This window comes from Bidens hawaiensis, unplaced genomic scaffold (genome assembly GCF_021521415.1).
Source record: "Bidens hawaiensis isolate Kalapana, Puna unplaced genomic scaffold, B.hawaiensis_p1.1 tig00050562_1, whole genome shotgun sequence".
In the NCBI taxonomy this organism is placed as follows: Eukaryota; Viridiplantae; Streptophyta; class Magnoliopsida; order Asterales; family Asteraceae; genus Bidens; species Bidens hawaiensis.
Genome location: NW_027499050.1, coordinates 20927 through 39773, shown reverse-complemented (window position 1 = coordinate 39773; position 18847 = coordinate 20927). Strand labels below are relative to the sequence as shown.

Below are 18847 nucleotides of genomic sequence, written 5' to 3'. Positions count from 1 at the left end.
ATGCGCCCAAGTTAGTTGGTTGTTTTTTGTACTCTGTTGGTATTTTGGCATCAAGATTCAGGCTTTGTGATGTATATACAACATATGGAATATGACTTCCAGAAGAGTTAGCTTGCCCTTCCACTTGAATCACTTATTGGGCTATGTAACAACGCAAATTGCAATGGGCCTAAATGCGCAAGGGAATGACCTTTTAGGCTATAGGCTACAGCTTGTTCATGCACTCGGTCCGGATAGGCCGCCGGCTACAAGTTTACACATACAGATCTCATTTCCAGAATTTCTCGAGAGAGACGGAGTAGTTGACTCGTCAACAAATGGGAAGTCTCTTATGCGTGGACCAGCTACAAACACCAGGAGTACCCGGGCCGTTTTTGTTTCTTTCGGATCTTGAAGCTCGCTATGAAAATATGTTTGTGGCGCCTAAGGTGACATACATGAACTTGGATTTTCTTCCACCGTTTCCAAATGTTTTTGGAGATAATTTCGTTTTTCAGTGTTTTTGGAGATAATTTCATTTTTCAGTGTTTTCTACATTCAAGCCATACCGGACACCTGTTAGCTGAAGACGCGTATGACCGAACCCGAAGAGCTAATGCTGGTCGAAGAGCCCATATATTACTGAGGCTGAGATTATTTGGAATCAGACCTGATTCTACCGCGTATGAGTATCTTTCAACCGTGCCAAATGACCGTATCCCACAAGAAGCACTCGCTCTTGTGGAACCTTGTTTGTTGAGAGCCTTTGATGGGTTTGTTGAGTTTAGTGCCTTAATAAACCTACCAGTTGAAGACCCAAATCTTTGGAGAGGTTTGATTTTGAGATTTGATGTTCAAACTCGAGAATGGGATGGGTGGATGGAAGAGATGCGGGTTGGTAATGGAACAGTGCAAGGACCAATTATCAGCATGAGAAATGGAATCACCCCTCTATTGTTAGTATTAGCTAGTACTGTGAGGATTGGAAACATAGATATTCATTTCCAGTAGTTAAAAGAAGATGTATACTTAGATCTTTTAGTTAGATCAGGGATCGTTAATATCAGACATATTAAATAGCTATATAGTATGAAGTCATGCATACTTGTGTTGTCATGTGTGGACTATTTTAGTTTTTTTGTAAACATGCATTAGATCGAGTCTTACCACTAATTGAGTCAAAGAGCCAGCCAAAATATCAGTTTTGTATCAGTTGGTTCTTCTCTATCTCTAGCTAGGTTATTGAGTTTCTAAATCTTAAATATTTTTTCTTTTTATATATAAAATACCTGTAACAAATTAGTCAAATTGATCATAAGCTATATATAATCACACAGTACCACCGCAAATGGTCTCAATGTTTTGACATAAAATCATGACTAAGATATATACCAACCTAGCTTGATGATTCATTTCTTGATCTATCACTGATATATAAAGTGAGCACTCTACCCAACCTAGCTTGTACCTACATATATGAAGAAACATGAAACTAACCCGGGGTAGGCTTAGCTTGATATCTCAACCGAGACTGGATAGTCATCAATCTAACCTGTGGTGGGCTCAGATTAATGTTTTCCGGTCTCCATGATGAACGAACTCACACCTCGATCTTCTTTTCCGGCTTGCTCAAGACCTGCCATGGAAGGCGGGGGAAATTGGAGGTGACTGCTAAGAGTTTCCTCTTGTTTACAGACAAAAAATATGTGGGAGGCCAAGGGTCCTTTCGCAATGGAGATGAACATCCATTATATAGGGAACCTCATGGCATACCATCATGAAACCCTAACCTTATGGGGCCAAGCCCGGTTAGGGGTTACCTCCACACCCCCAACCCATTGGGCCTTGGTTAGTACTAATAATGTAAAATAGTTAAATACAACACGTAACGTAATAAGTGACGGTCGTACCTAGAGGTGTACAAAACCGTTTTTTTACCCAAACCGGTTCGGTTTGTAAACCGAACCGTTTCTTAAAGCCTTTTTGAAAACCGGTTTGGTTTGAGAACCGGTTTTAGTGCGCAAAAACCCAAACCGGTCTGAACCGGTTTGGTTCGGGTCTGAACCGGTTCGGTTTTAAACCTCTTTTTTTGTGGATTGGGCTGCAGCCTGCAGCAGTGGCTTTCTGGTGGGCCTGCTCTCTGAAATATAAAGTCTGGATTAGGAGGCTGCCAACTTGGTTAATTGTATGTTACAGTATGTGAGTTTTCATTCATTTAGCCGGTAGTGACTCCAAGTTGGCGGTTACATAATATTTAATAAAACCATAAATATTGTTCCAGAAATAAACAAAAGTCCAAAAAAATGCAGAAATAGAAACCAAACAAAAAGAAAAACTAAAAATGCATGTTTTCATTCATTTAATAATGAATTGAGTTGGAGTACTTGAAGTAGCCATTTGAAAGTGAATAAATAGTGTATTTTTATTATTCAAGGCAAAGTTGTGAATAAGAGTGTTGTTTTGTGACTTATGAATAAAGAGTGTTGTGTCTCTTAAATACTAGTTTCAAGTATTTAACGGTAAAAAAAAAACTTTCGAAAAACGGTAGCATTACCGTTGCATCTGCATGTATGCTAATTATGAATACTATTGTGAATTGTCTTAGTAGTTCCTTACCTACCTATTTGTTACACTGTATGCATGCTTTCATGGTTTAAGCTTCTAGTAAAGTTATTTTAAATGTTATCTACTTTTGGACAATTGGATTTGGTGAAGCCCAAAGAGGCAAAGAAGCATGCAGCATCCATCTGACCACAATAAAAAACATATACGCATAGGACCTGTTTGAACCTCTTTGGAACGGTTTCAACCCGGTTTTTAACCCGGTTTGTTAAGCAAAAAATGAGAACCGACACCCAAACCTGTGGGTTGGGTCGGTTTAGGGGCCGGTTTGAGTCAACCCGGTTCGGTTTTGAAACCGGGTTTTTTGTACACCTCTAGTCATACCTGGGGTTTAGTAACCTACCTCCACAATATATAATAACATCAATTAACAAGAATCCACAGTTAGATCAAAATTGGTTTAGCCATGCCAAAATGAGTTTACAAAAAGTAACTGCACAATAAACATGAGATAAAGCTTCATACTTAATTTGTGAGTCAAACTAAATGCAAGTCAACAATGCCATTGTTTCCGTTTTCTTTCTTACAAAAAAAATAAAAAAAAACGACATATTTTCTTACAACTTTACAAGATGAATTTTTATTATGTTACTTAAGAGGACCAACATGATGTTCAAGTCACATACTAAAATAAGCATTAATTTGAGTCTTTGACCAAACAAATTTACCCCAATAGCCGGCAAATTTATGCAGCTGGTCAATTTAATTGGTAATTTGTACGTCAACAATGATCATTTTGGTAATTTTCCCTATTTGTAAATTAAGCATCGGATAAGTATTGCTTGTATCAATGTTTTAAAAACCGGTATTTTACTTGTATCGGATTAGATTAAAAAACCGGAATAGGGTTATATACATTCTCATTGTGAGGAGGGGTCATTTGAGCGTATCTAAATAGAAACCGGTTGTACCAGGAGGTTCAACCGGTTGAATAGTTTACCTTATAATTTCCTATAAATGTAACTTCAATCCAAAAATAACCAAAAACTATATGATTTCTATAACAAAAAATAATCTTAAAGTTAATTCATATTAAAAAAGTAATGCAAAAACACTCAATTTAAAAAACAATAATTATAAAGTTTACACGTTCGAATGTTAATTGTTGGATTAAAAGTAATTTTGAAAAAATATAAGCCGTAAATATCAAAAAATTCTCGGGCTTAAAACCGGTTTGCCGGTAAAAACCGGTATTTTAGACAAAAACCGCCGGTACGATGTTCAAACAAACTAGTCAAAAATACCGGCCTACTGTGCGAAATCCGGTTCAACCGACCGGTTTGAACCGGTTTTTAAAACACTGGCTTGTATTAATCAACCTAAATGAAATTAGTTATAAGGCCATGGGGTATAATTTACCCCATCTTAACTTCAGATAAGCTTAACATCACTTATTTTTCTCTCTTTCACTCCATCTCACCTAAATGAAATGGTTTAATTATTTTAACTTTATCTCATTTCTATTAATTGTTAATTTAATATATTATTCTTCGCCTTTTAACCCGTTAAAAGCATAATCCAGGACCCCTTTGTAACAAATTTAACACAAGTGGAGAGTGGTTTAATCAATCTTTAAAGTGTCATGTCATTTTAACCTATGTTGGGGCTAGAGTATACCACATGACCTAATTTTCTAATAAGTGATGATGATAAATTTTGACCTAGGTTCTAGACTTGATTTTAAGATAAATTTTGAGTGTCCTTGTTCCCCTATTTGTTTATTGAACTAAATCTTGGGCAACCTTTCATCAATGGCGAAGGTTTTAGATTCATAATATAAGAGTCTGAATATCTCTTACTAATCATGACTGATTAAATTACCTTTGCATTGCAATTCATTTATGTTAAAAGTTCAACCGTATAATTTAATGGAACGAAAATGTAGATGTGTTATGAAAACAACGTAGCATAATAAGACCAAAGTCTCATTTTTATATTTAGAGAACCGTCACAACATTTTGGTTGGCACTTGGGGATTATAATCGTTGGTTGCTATTCAGCTTTTCAACGAGATAAACAACAAGAAGAATTTTATGTGGTTTTGGCTTGTAGCAAGAATTAAAAAAAAAATACAACGTAGCCGGTAATTTCAAAATGTGAATTTATCGGCTAATTAGGTGATATTCGTCTAATTATCTGGACCCATTTATCAACATCAAACCTGATATATGAATGAGGATCAAATACAAGTTGTTTTTATCCTATAAAAGTATAACTAGAAAGTGATTTGTACACTTGATCAAGCTAAATCAATGGCTCGGATGATTGGGTATCATATAAACATAATCCAGACCATCCGTCTCGTTCATATAAAATGACGTGTTGATGAAATTCATGAGGATGGCAACAATTATCAGTTAACCGCAAGAGTATAACATGTGAATTAGTGTGACGCATAGTTGATTGATAATACATAATTAGAATAACTCGAATATATTATTTGACAAGCCCACAAAATACATTCAATTATTCACGCTAATCAAACATATTCATTATTATTATTAGGACTATTGGTTTTTATTGGTCCCAAGTATTTCATTTTTGCCGGCGCTGGTCCCAACTATCACTTTAACTGCCAACGGTCCCAACTTTCACACATGTGTCTGCCACCAGTCCACGACTAACCGAGTACTAACTCCGTTATGTTTTAGATGACGTGTCCATCCTACGTGTTAAAAAACCTTGACGTGGCTGCCTGCGTGTATATTAATAACAAAAAACCCAATTTCCTTTTCTCTTTTATGTTTTGTCTCCAGTCCCAGGCCCCCCGTTTCCCGGCGTTGCTCTCCGGCTGCTGGAATCAGTAGCTACGTGTCCACCCTATTATCTCCTCCTTTACAAAATGCTTCCAAACTTCAATTTTATTCATCCCCAAACACCCCTCACCATATGGCCGTCGCCGCTGCCGCTGCTGTCACCGTCGCTTCTGCCACCACCACTCTTCAAAAACATCCGGTCACATTTCAATCTCGATACCCACAAATCCATTCCGTCAATTCACCAACTCTCTCATTCTTCGGCGGCCTCAGGCTCCGTGACCTAACCATCAAAACCAAACCCAGATCTCACCACCTTCCACAGTCAACGCCATCGCCGCCTTCCATGGCCGACTCCACCATCGCCCTCGACAGCCGATGGATTCGAGTTCAGTTGAGGCGACGGAGAGGGTGTCTCGGTCGGAGAGTTTGGTGAGGCTGCCAATCAACACATATAAATTGGGTTTTTTGTTATTAATATACACGCATGCAGCCACGTCAAGGTTTTTTAACACGTAGGATGGACACGTCATCTAAAACATAACGGAGTTAGTACTCGGTTAGTCGTGGACTGGTGGCAGACACATGTGTGAAAGTTGGGACCGTTGGCAGTTAAAGTGATAGTTGGGACCTGCGCCGGCAAAAATGAAATACTTGGGACCAATAAAAACCAATAGTCATTATTATTATATATAACAATTAGAAAGTTTGGTGCCGCAAAGCCCCCATTGGGCCACTTTGCGGCACCGTATTGGGTGAGTTTTTTTTTGTGTGTGTTTGTTTTGTTTTAGTTTTGTCTTGTAATGAACGTAACAAGAACTAACCGAATGTCCATTTTGTTTTTGTTCTTTTTTATTATTTTGTTTTAGTTACGGTACCATGCATGAAACCGGCCGAATCGCCTAAAGTCACCGCGTTTTGTTTTAGTTCCAGTAATGTGAATGTTGATTTTTTTTTTTGTTCTAGTAACGTAATGAACATCATGAAAACCGACCAAATTCGCGTAGACTCACCCATTCAAGGTCCGGGATCGATAACGGTCGAGTTTTACTGATCGACTCCACGCCATTGATCCACCCCAATTTTTATAATTTTTTATTTTATTTTATTTTTTGTCTTAGTTCCGATATTAGTGCAAAATTAACTAGGGTAAGCACATGTCTAATTATCCACACATGGGCTCTTGTTGTTAGGGGTGCAGTACCGGAAAATATAATCCAAACGGAAAAAAATAGTTTAGTAAGTTATAGTTATACATACATGATGAGTCGGTTGGTTTTCAGTTTGACTACCATTGCCGTTAAATCTTCATTATTCCCTCGGTCTTCTTCATCTCCATTTCACCTCAATATATTTAAATCTTCTTCTTCTAGGGTTTGCAGAATGTCATCATCATCACCGTCGCCTTCCTCCGCCATTGATTTCCTCACTCTTTGCCATAGCCTTAAGGTATTATTATTATTCAACACTATGCGTTATCCGTTTTAGGTTTCCGATCGCATTCTTAGGTTAATTGATTGGTAGGTAAATACAATTGGAATTGTGAAGCCCTAATTTGTGAAATAGGTTGATGCATGCATGTTACAAACCCTAGGTTTACAGGTTATTGGTGGTTAGAATGATTTATTGATTGCGGAAAGCTGTATATAATCTAAATGAAGTAAGTAGAAAATGTTGATGGTGTTTTCATTCATTGTGGTTAATGATTAACCAAATGTGAATTGTATGTGGATCGAACTATGTATAATCATGTTTACTTTTTAGGTTTCGGATTGTATTGTTATGTATGTTATGCTTATGTTTAGTTTATGTGGTGTGTGTGATGAAATTTGTGTAAAGTAATTGAAAGATAAATTGTGTCATAGTTATCAAAGGCGCTAGGCGCACTCAGGGTGCATAGGCCTCGCTTAGGGCCTAGGCGCAAGGCGTCAAAAAAGTGAGGGCCTAAGAGAAAAAAAAATGCAGTTAAATATAAATATTAAATATATTATGTATTAGAAAAAAAATTACTATTCTTCATATAATAAACAAAAGCTGTTATATAACATTTAAATTTTTTTGATAGTACCAAAAGTTCTAAAAGAGTCAAGATCCAAATGTAATTCCAAAACTTGAAAACCAAAAGTTCAAAATGTAATTAATAGCAAAGGTTCAAATGATCATTGTTCTTGATCGTTCATCAATACCGATAAAGGTGTCGTCAACTTTAAAAGGCGAGCGCCTAGGAACTAAAAGCGCATATATGAAAATGGGCCTAGGCGCAAGAAGCGAGGGCTTTTAATAACTATGAATTGTGTATGAGTTGAAGAAGACTGTTGTTTGATAATTATTTATTAGTTATTTGTGTGCCTGTTTGTCTGAGTTTGACTTATAATTAAAGCCCTAAATTCACAAGCTAGGATGCTTAGAAACCCTAAGTTTACAAGTGATGATAGTGGCAGAAATGATATCTTGATTGCACAAATTGAGTAACTCTAATAAACCAGTGAAAATATTGATGGTGTTTTCTTTCATTTGTGTATCATAGACTTGATTTACATATAGCTTGTGTGAAATTGAAATATAAATCCCTACAGATTATGAAGTTGTTTTCAAGGATGAGTGCCTTTCACTCTCATAATTGATTTCAGCTCCAATAAAGTTTGAAATATGTTGTATTTATGTTAAATTATTGTCCGAATCAGCTGATAATGATTGATAACTGATAACTAGTGTCACACCTATCATGACTTTTATGTATTTTTTAAGCCATTTGAGTTCCTATTGTTCGACTTATCTAGTTCTGCTGGTCTTTTTCACGTGTGGTTATTGATGTATTTATTTCAGTCAACTAAAAGAGCAGGATGGGTGAAAAGAGGCATTGCTGGCCCTGAATCTATTGCGGACCACATGTATAGAATGGGGTTGATGGCTCTTATTTCTAATGACACTCCTGGAGTCAACCGAGACAGGTTACTGTTTTTCTCGTTAAATACATATTAATCTTTATTTACTTGGCTTAAATTTTAATCTTGTTGGTTTCATCTTGCAGGTGTATAAAAATGGCCATTGTGCATGATATTGCAGAAGGTAGTTAGCAACTTAGCATACTATCATCAAATAGAGTATTTATAACGTATTTGGATTTGTTTTTTGGATAGCAATTGTTGGTGACATCACACCCTCGGATGGGGTCCCAAAGGCGGAAAAAAGTCGGCTTGAGAAAGAAGCAATAGAACATATGTGTAAACTTCTAGGTGGGGGGCCACGAGGTGCGTAAATACTCTTGTTACTGGTATAACAATTTCATAGGCATTTTGGTAATTTCTTACTTGCTGTAGCGTATTACAGCTGATGAGATGCACGAGTTATGGATGGAGTATGAAGAAAATTCTACAAATGAAGCTAAGGTAGTTAAGGACTTTGATAAGGTATGAGTTCATATCTAATAACATGGAAGATATAAAGTTTATATTTTTTTGTATAAAACTTCTTTTGTAGTGTATTAACTGATGTTAGTGCTTTATCCATTCAGATTGAGATGATACTTCAAGCTTTGGAATATGAAAACGGTAAGTTGTTTTTAAAATATTACCATAATCAATAATATCAGTCTGATATGTAACATTGAGGAAATGATTCATTTGTGTATTATTTGTAATAATTTTCTAAGTTGATAAATGGTTTTTTATATGCAGAACAAAACAAAGACTTGGAGGAATTTTTTGAGTATACTGCAGGTATGGAAATTTGATCCATTTTTGTTATAAAACAATCTCACATGTTACAGAAGGTTACTTGCATTTAACTCTATATATAACATACCACGTTGATTATTCTAAATCTAGCTAAACTTTATTTATATATCCATCCTCGTATATTTGACTTTCTTAACCACATATATTGTATTATTGCAGGCAAGTTTCAGACGGACATTGGTAAAGCATGGGCTTTAGAGATAGCATCAAGGAGGAAAAAACAAGGCTAGAGTATGGTTACGAACCACTAGTTAAAAAGATTTTGGTTAATCTCTGCATATTTGAGATGTTATGCATGACACACTTTGATGGGAATCATAATGTTGGCCCTAAAAACGCTTTTCTGCTTACTCTTCTTAGCAGTTTGATTCTTGGGCTTATTAGTTTTTACTTCTGCAGCTGTCTTGTTTCAAAAATGACAGTTTTATTGCACTTTGATCCTAGATTTTGTTGATCATTTTTTAATGGAACCCACTCATAATGTGTCATGCTCATTAATCTTATGCTATTTTCTCTTTTCTGTTCTTGATGCAACAGCAGCAACTCATGCATACATACATGATACACTGATACATGTAATATATACTCTCGGTCTCTTTCGGGTTTTGACCATAAGAATCTTTCGGGTTTTGACCATAAGAAGAAACGTAGAGAAGTGTATGATGCTATGATCAACTCAACTTGCCTCCACTCATTTGGTTAGTGTAAAATATGACTCATTTCGAAATATCGTCATCATGGGTGTAAATGAGTCAAGCCTGAGCATGTCTAATCTCACGCGCAGTTTATTTAACTTAAGAAAGCTCAAGCTTGGCTTGGCTTGTATAATTTATGTGAGCTCTATCTAAAGCTCAAGCTAAGCTTTTGAGTACAGGTAATTTTATATATGTATGCATTTATAATTATGTATGTATATATATGGTTAAAATTTTAACTTGATACTTGAAATTATTAAACTGGCTCATGCTTTAGCAAATCCATAGCTCATTATTCGCCCCGCTTATTTAGTTTAAAAACAATACTTGTCACCTCTAGTACAAGCTTTCATCAATTTGTACAGCATAGAAGGCGGTTATAATTGTGCACTCATGATTCGAAGATATAGATTCTCGGCCTAATGATCGGTACATTCTTTCGCTAAAACCAGTTCAACGTGCTCAAGTTTGTATTTTGTAACAGTTCACAAGTAATCAAGATAGTTAAAAAAAAAAGAAGATTTAGTCTATTAATTTCAAAACCGAATGTTGGCAAGATACAATATTATTACAACAATAACGCTTGATGCGCTTATCTATCTATGCATCCGAACTTCAAAAATCTTTGCCGCCAATTTCAACCTTATGTGTTCCATATAAAGAAGGTGGTCACGTGATCATTGTTTTACCTGATCCACCAACTTATGTAAGAAATAAAACAAATATCTAACAAAACCTAATTTGTTCATGCTTGTACCACATGATCATTGTTGTATTTGACCCTTTGACTTTGACTTTGACTTTGACCTCCCTTCCCTGCTATCATTTCTGCATGTTGCTCAAGATACTCACTGCTGTTCATTTCTGTCAGCCTGTTATTTATTTTCAACATGTCAAATACGTTGACTTTTCAAGGTCAAACCTTTAAAATCTTGAAATGGAATCGGTTTTGTTAGACCAGCTCTTGAAAGTAAAAACAAGACGTACCTGCTAATAGTGCGATCTTTTGCAAACCCAAGTTCGTTATCAACACAAATGTCATAATCGTCATTTTTTCTTGACCTTGATGAGGTTCTAGGGGCCCTACTTTGAGCATCAGAAATCGTCACAATTCTTTCAAAAAGTTCAAAAGGAGTCCCCTCGGCTGTACACATTAGTCTCGCCTTATTCTCATACATGACCTGCATGCATATTATTCTGTTATTATTATTACAAGTAAGCACACTGTGAAGTTTGACTACAAAAAGTGATCGACGAGATACTAACATCAACAAGAGTGACAAATCGATAGGCTGCTGTTCTGTTGTGGAGCCCAAATATTGGTACGTCATCCAAAGCCAAGGTATGAAATTTCTCTATCATTAAAATTATTTAAATGTCATGTAAAAATAATAATTAAAAATATCATAAATTAATTGATATACTTACTACATAATCCAAAATAGTCAGCAGCACCAAGAGGTTTGTCACAAAGTTCTTCAAAAGGGAAATATGCACATCCATTAGCACCCAACGGAACCTACCAATTGCAGATAATGAGTAAAATAAAGTCACTTAAAAATAATATACATTTCATATAGCATAAACTCAAATAATAAGAAACCGAACATACTTGTAATTTTCGGCCCATAACAACTTCCACTTCATGGGGTTGAGGCGTATGTTGTTCCCCAACCAATTCTTTAAACTTTTGCATAAGAAAATCAGACGAATTGCTCTTTACAAAGTAGAAACCTTCTTCGGCCTAAGTTTAAAGTAAAACAATACAGGATTTAAGTTAAAGCATATATTTTGAAAAAGGTAATATTTTAAAAAGAGAGTGAAAAAGTTTGCATTTTTACCGAGGTCCTCTTCCGGTAATCTATTAATGAACCAATTTCATGTACTACACATCTTTCCTGCACTCGTGAAACAAAAACACAATAATTAACAAGAAAAATGGTTAAAATAAAAAAAGTCAAAATTAGTGAAATTACCTTAACGGTGGCGATAAATGGTAGAAAAAGGTCTCTTTGCAATCCACCTTCATAAAGATTGTCGGGAGCACGATTTGATGTAGCAACAAGTATCTATACTTCCATCACAAACACAAAAATACACCGTTCAGTTTTGTTATAAACTTATAATGGAACACAAGCAAAAAAAATAAGAATATGTATAAATTGTTAGTTACTTACAGCACCATTGTTAAAAAGATGGCCAAATAAACGGTTTAGTATTAAAGCATCGGCTACATCATTAACCTACAAATAACATAAGTCAACGAAACCCTGGCCACAGAGTTGCATATAATTTATGAAATTCCATCATACCATGAACTCGTCTAAGCATAATAAGATGGATTCATCGGATATCTCTCCTGCAACGACTTCAAGTGGATCAGACACACCTCTGTGTTTCTGCATTGTGAATTACGACCATATTATTAAAGAAAATTTAAGTCATTTCTAAAAATATTAACAAAAAAGTTCACCTCCATCCGTTTGTAAACAAACCAAACATTCAATGAACCATTCGGTGAGAAGTTCGTTAATTTAATAAACGAATGAACATGAACAAAACTTTTTGTTAACACGTCTCGTTTGTTCATCTGTGTTCGGGACGTTCATTTGAATTCGTTTATACTTTTTCGTTTGCGTTCATTTATGATTGTTGATATATATATTTTGACTTTTAGGCCCATTAAAGTTTTATCTAGTTTAAATAACTTTGTAGGCTCAATATACCGTTATTCAAGTTTACTTTTAACTGATTTTTAGCTCAGCTATGTCCGTTCATCTATGTCCACTTAGATTCGTTTGTTTATGTTCATGAACTGGCACGGATGCATTCATTTTCTTAACAAACGGACACGAACAAGACTCCGTTCGTTTAATTCCGCTAGTTTGTTCAGTTAAAGTTAAACGAACAAGCATGCTCCGTTAGTGTTCGTTTACAGACCTAGACTCACGGTGTAGTTTTACAAATATTGGGTCTGGTTAGAAATGCAATATACAGAAAGTAACTTACTTGCAACCGACTATGCACGGTCAGCATAAAGTCATGAAAATGAATCCTCTTTTTCCTCCAATTGCAAGGCCTAATAATTTGAAATCATGTATCAAGATTCTAAACAGCAATATCTTGACTTTTTAAAATGTATATAAATAACAAATTACAGTGCTTACAACTGATCATAAAATAAATCCATTAACATGGTTTTTCCGGTGCCAACGCCTCCGTAAAGATAGAGTCCTTTTACGGGTGAGACCGAAGACTGTGGCATGAGACGGGACCATAACCACCGGCTCCTGTAATCCAACTTAAAACATTAGTAACCAAATGCATAATACAAGTAAAATAAACAAATAATGAAGCTTTGTGACTTTAACTTTAACGTGAATTACAGATTTCGTCCTTTACGTTTAGGGTTACATGCATATCGTATCCTTTAACTTCAATAAGTACAATAAACGTGCATGAAGTTCATATTTGGTCACACTTTCCGTCCTTTCCACTAACGAGTATTAAATTTTCCGTTAACTAAAGTATAAATTACTAAACTACCCTTGCATACTATTTACAAGTTTCAGATATAGTAATGCCAGTCCCTTTTACAGTTTTCAAAACCACAAGTTCAGCATAATTATAAGTAAACAGAGTGTAATAACAATATTTACCTCCCGGCTTTCCCATGATCAGAATAACGATCCAAACGACAAGCATCGGCTGATTCAACAAGCTCATCATACAGTCTCTGGATTTCTTTTAAGGTGCCAATCTGCAAACACACAATAAGAAAACAGTAAAATAAAAAATCATGTCTTTATACTTCCGGTATTAATCGATAACTACCTGAGAATTATCGCCATCATCAAGTTCACCAGACGCTATTCTTCGCTCATACTCCACAAGCGGTCCCGCTTTTTTCACTTCTTTTATAAATATTAAACACAACATAAGTATATATACTCTTAACCACAAATTAATAAAAAAAATCGAACCTTTGAAGTTTACATTAGCAGCATCAGAAGATAAAGTTCTTGAAAACAAAGGGCCCCCACATTTACAACTATTATAAGATGATTTATCATAAATCCCATCATTTAAATTCGATACCAATAATCTTTTTGCGACCCCGGTTAATACTTTATCCCCTTGATGCTGAAAAGCCGATCGAATCGGCCCGAATGATTTGACCAAAGCTCTCCTCATCTTGAATCCAGTTCTTTAAATGTTGAATTACAAATCTTGACCACTTAATAACATAAAAAAAAAACTCTATCCAAATCTAACAATAAACTGTAACAGTATTATTAAATCAATGATTAGTAAAATACATATTCAATTACAGAATCCAATCAACTAATCAATCCATAATTAAACCCCTGTTTTCAAATTTCAACAAAATCAAATGGGTAGTTTAAAAATCAAATTTTTAACTAAAACCCATAACAATTTTAATAATAATAATAATAATTCAATGATCAACCAAACAAGAAAAAAAATAATAAATTGGGGGTTTTTTAATTTTAAGGACACCCAACAGCAAACGATCATAAAGTTATCAACTTTATTATGTAAGAATGAAATTAAGGATATGGGTAATCAAGAACGAACCTGGGTTTGATTGTTGGATCAAGAAATTATTGAAATTTTGGAAATTGAAGTGGTTTGAGAAAGTGGGTATTGAGGAAAAAGTAATAATAATACCCTGTTTTGGATAAATTGGGGATAATGTTAGGATCGATGAAGAACCCTAAATTGGTGGAGATTGTTGGAGAGAGAAGAAGCCTGCTTTCTTGGAATGGAATGGAATGCACGATGGGATCAGGGCTGCTCTGCTATTTGCAAATTGTAATTATTATTCAACAGATAATTATTTAACTTTTTTAATATTATTTCATGGTAAGTGGTAACTTTTTTTTGTATACTAACTTTTAGTATTATTTTATAAAATTTATTAGGATTTGATGTAAACTTTTAAGTTTAAACACAAACAAGTTTTTCTATCCGGCGCAACGTGTTTGGGCAGTTGGCAAAACTCCAGCATTTGAAATACGGACATTGGTAAAACCCAAGCATTACGACAATGAGTCGACTGGAATTCGGTCAGTGTCGGCTGTGTTCATTACAATATAACTATTGATAAAAATTTGAGCGTTTAAACAAAAAAAAAAAATAATTCGCCAAATTAATATATAAAAACATTAACATATAATAAAAACAAAATATTTTAAACGATGTTTATTTGGTTGGCAAACCCAGGCGGTGGTAAAACTCAAACGTTGTGGTTCCGAGCATTAAAACGGTAACTTGACACGAATTCGGTCGGTTTTGATTACGTATGTTACGGTACTAGAACTAAAAAACGAAAAAAAAATATAAAAGTTGAGGTGGATCAACGACCAATTGGGGAGGGTGGTTGTTTGGTAAACTTGCGCATTGGTAAAGCCCGAGCGTTTTCGGTCATGGGCTTTAAATTAGACGCGAGTCTACACAAACTCGGTTGATTTTTTTCAGGTTTGTTATGGTACTGAAATTAGAAGATATTAGCGTTTAGTCAATTTCTATTATGATTATTATGATAACTGAACTTAAAATCAAAATTCATTAACTAATGCGGTGCCGTCATAGGCCACTTGTGACACCAAATTTGTTATTTATATTACAGTAAAGTAGTAGCAGTAGTAATAATAATAATAATAATAATAAGGTTGTATACATGTATAATCCTAAAAAAAACAATAATAGAATAGAGTTACTTCTAATAAATAGGTTTTCAGGGTAGGAAAATAAGTCAATTTGACATCACATTAACCTATATATTATATTAAGCGAAAGTTGTAACATGCACAACACATGTGATTATTATTTTTTAAAGTGCATTTTCATTATTAATCCGTGGCATATTGGCATGATTTGAGGCACATGGGTTTGACCAAAGTTATTAATAAAAAAAAGGCAAAGAATCAATTCACAAAGATATAATTTCACGGGCCTAAGATATCTGTTAGATACAACGTGATTAGTATATGTTAGAGGTTGTATTATGTAATATAAATGAAGTATATAATACAAGATTATACAATTATACCTTCATTACACACGCTTAAGAGTTTAACAATATCACATACAATGTGCGCATACAATACGATGCTCAATCATATTGGGGAGTGGGGAATGATCAAACATGAATTTATTGAATCTATCAAGAGTCCTAGGGTGTTTTTACATTATGTCCAAATTTAGGACAAATATATGTCAAAAAGTAAACTGTATGGGCGAGGGTGAAAGACAAGAGGTAACAATATTGGTTGTTGGATAGGCTATTCTAACATGAAGCGTCATTCTTATTATTTAGCTTTCTTGGTCAGCCATCGGGTAAAGATGGATCTTGAAAGGAAATGGAGACTCGTTGTGAACCAGTTTAAGAGTAAGCTGAACATGTGGAAAGATTAACGTATTTTTTGGTGAAAAAATCAATGCTTGTCAAGTCGTTATTGAGTCGATCACTATTATTTTTTAACGTGTTCAAAGCCCCTAAAACTGTAATTAGCAGTTGGGGGTGGAGATGAGCAAAAAAGAAAATATACATTGGATTGTCGTGGAATCGACTACTAAACCTGAAATTCGAGACTAGCTAGGCGTGAAAATACGAGCCTTGCATTATTGTCTAAATGGTTGTGAGGTTAAAATCCGAAAGACCGAAAAGATCATTATATGAGTGAATATATAATAGCAATTCACAAGATACTGTATGGTGATTGTCAAATAACTGATAATAATAGAATATTAGGAACTTGGTAAAAAAAATTTGTTTAAGGAGTTAGCAGTGTGAATGTTACACTTGTGTAGTTTTGCTTAAAATAAATAAACACCTTGTACAAGATTACATGTTACACTACTCAAACAATTGCATACATTTTTTTAGCTTGAGAAACCCACTAATGAGTCGAGTTTAGAAAAAGAGCTTGAGCTTTCGCGAGCAGTGTTATAAAATTCCCGGTTAGACGTCGATTAATTACTGATTAATCACCGGTCCCAACCCCACTTATTAACTTTGGACTAATTAACCAATGATCAAATCCGACCAAACTCAAGATTAATCATACTTAATCGGTTGTTACCGACAAGGTTTCAACAAAAAATTACGGTTTCCGACGAGATTCCAGCCAATTTACAGCCATGATGTTGATGTATTTGTGTATGTATAAAACTGAACATTATATATAAAAATACGTGCGTGTATATATACAATTGAAATTATACATTAATCCCGACTAATCGTTAAACCCTATCACATGGCCCGACTAGCGATTTTTACAACATTGCCCTTAAGTCAAAACCAGCTCGAGCTCGACACGTTTACCTCTCTCTCTTGTATTAACTTCCAAAAAATAAAAAATGGTAGGTGGTGGTTCTAACTAGTATGCTTTTAACTTCCAACTCAAGTAGGTGAGTGCTCAGCAATCCGCATCTATCTGTTCCCAAGTCTTGGTCTAGGGTTTTACAATTATTATTATTATTATTATCATTTCCTAAAGGGACCTCATGCGGGAGAGACGGGTTGCGGGCGCAACACTTGTTGGACGCTCTTAGTGGTGAGGGATCAGTGACTTCCGTGGGTCTGCTCTCAGCCATCACTGAAGTCGTCAACTTATGGCTAGGGGGTCTGTGCCCCAAGGTGCTCGCTGAGTTTATTGCTTCGGCCCCCCTTACCCCTTTATTAAAGCCGGATAATGGAATTCGGCCCATTGCTGTGGGGGCTATCTGGCGTAGGTTGGTTTCTAAAGTGGCTATGAAGATGGTTGGGAAGGAAATGGCTCAGTATTTAGGGGACTTTCAGTTTGGGGTGGGGACCCCTAATGGGGCAGAGGCGGTGCTTCACAGCGCGAACCGGTTTCTTAACTCCTTTCACGCGGACGGCTCTTTAGCTATGCTTACCGTGGACTTCTCCAACGCCTTCAATATGGTCGACCGCACAGCCCTTCTCCGAGAGGTTCATCATCATTGCCCGTCTATCTATCTATGGGTCCAGTTCCTTTATGCCCAGCCGGCTAGGTTGTACGTTGATGATAACTGTATAGGGGCTACTACTGGGGTTCAGCAGGGAGACCCCCTTGGGCCCCTCCTCTTTGCCTTAGCATTACACCCTCTTGTTCTCCGGGTACAAAATGACTGTAACCTCCCATTTCATGCTTGGTACTTGGATGATGGGACTATTATTGGTGGTGCCAACGAAGTCGCTAAAGCCCTAGACATTATCAACTCGGAAGGGCCATCATTGGGGCTGCAACTTAATATTAAGAAAACCGAGGTTTTTTGGCCAACGTGTAACGGGGTGAAAGTCAAAGATGGGCTCTTCCCTAGTGGGATTGGTAGACCAGAGAGAGGGGTAAAGCTCCTTGGAGGGGCTGTTAGTCGAGATCCCTACTTTATTAAGGAGTTGGCGAGGCGGAGAGCATCTCGTGCGGTTGATCTTATGAAACTCTTACCTTGCCTTAGGGATCCCCAGAGCGAACTCCTCCTGCTTAGGTCTTGCATGGGGGTTGCTAAGTTGCTTTTTGGGTTACGAACATGCCACCCCCATATGATGGATGATGCGGTATCCTGTTTTGATAAGGGGCTACGAGAAGCCATCGAAGACATAGTTGTATGTGGAGGCCCGTTCTTTGGTGATCTTCAGTGGCGACTTGCATCTTTACCGATGCGCTTAGGGGGTTTAGGCCTTCTTTCGGCTCATGATGTCGGGGTTTACGCTATTGTAGCGTCGAGGGCTCAGTCTTGGAAGCTACAGAATCACATCTTAAGGAATAGCGGAGTTGTCGACCTGGACCCAAACTACGTGCAGGCCCTGGAACGCCTAAATGGCGCTCTCCCAGACTTTGACATTGGCGGTTTCTCTAATATGGACACCGCCCCACCAAAGCCTCAAAAAACTTTGGCGAATGCCCTTTTTGGAAAAATCGCTCAGAGCCTGGGAGAAGTTTTTGGATTGTCCCCCCGACAGAAGGCGGTTTTTGAATGCTTACAAGGTCCTCATGCCCAAGATTTTCTGACCGTTATCCCGATTGAT

The 18847-nt window shown here is 36.2% G+C and overlaps 2 protein-coding genes across 2 annotated transcripts; one reads left to right on the top strand and one right to left on the bottom strand.

Moving 5' to 3' along the window:
- Positions 1–6620: 6620 nt before the first annotated feature.
- LOC143598593 (uncharacterized) lies at positions 6621–9624 on the top strand. The gene is made up of 8 exons (XM_077076775.1): positions 6621–6806; positions 8184–8308; positions 8389–8426; positions 8498–8608; positions 8688–8767; positions 8872–8908; positions 9035–9076; positions 9254–9624. Exons 1-8 carry the CDS (start codon positions 6621–6623, stop codon positions 9322–9324), a joined length of 690 nt encoding a protein of 229 aa, XP_076932890.1. The 3' UTR covers positions 9325–9624.
- A 615-nt stretch (positions 9625–10239) lies between these two features.
- On the bottom strand, positions 10240–14028 carry LOC143598592 (uncharacterized). Its single transcript, XM_077076774.1, has 15 exons — positions 13773–14028; positions 13624–13703; positions 13449–13549; positions 12957–13079; positions 12799–12868; positions 12102–12188; positions 11967–12032; positions 11766–11858; positions 11631–11687; positions 11402–11533; positions 11218–11308; positions 11056–11144; positions 10777–10970; positions 10547–10661; positions 10240–10478 (listed from the first exon to the last, which is right to left on the bottom strand). The coding sequence occupies exons 1-15, from the start codon at positions 13981–13983 to the stop codon at positions 10467–10469; spliced, it is 1521 nt and encodes a 506-aa protein (XP_076932889.1). The 5' UTR covers positions 13984–14028; the 3' UTR covers positions 10240–10466.
- Positions 14029–18847: the final 4819 nt, after the last annotated feature.

Coding starts and splice junctions, on each gene's coding strand:
- LOC143598592 (XM_077076774.1), bottom strand. CDS start 13,983: ATGAGGAGAGCTTTGGTCAAATCATTCGGGCCGATTCGATCGGCTTTT. Junction 11,688..11,765: donor CATTTATCGCCACCGTTAAG/GTAATTTCACTA, acceptor TCACGAGTGCAG/GAAAGATGTGTAGTACATGA. Junction 11,534..11,630: donor ATTACCGGAAGAGGACCTCG/GTAAAAATGCAA, acceptor CTTTAAACTTAG/GCCGAAGAAGGTTTCTACTT.
- LOC143598593 (XM_077076775.1), top strand. CDS start 6,621: ATGAGTCGGTTGGTTTTCAGTTTGACTACCATTGCCGTTAAATCTTCA. Junction 6,807..8,183: donor CTCTTTGCCATAGCCTTAAG/GTATTATTATTA, acceptor TATTTATTTCAG/TCAACTAAAAGAGCAGGATG. Junction 8,768..8,871: donor TAGTTAAGGACTTTGATAAG/GTATGAGTTCAT, acceptor TTATCCATTCAG/ATTGAGATGATACTTCAAGC.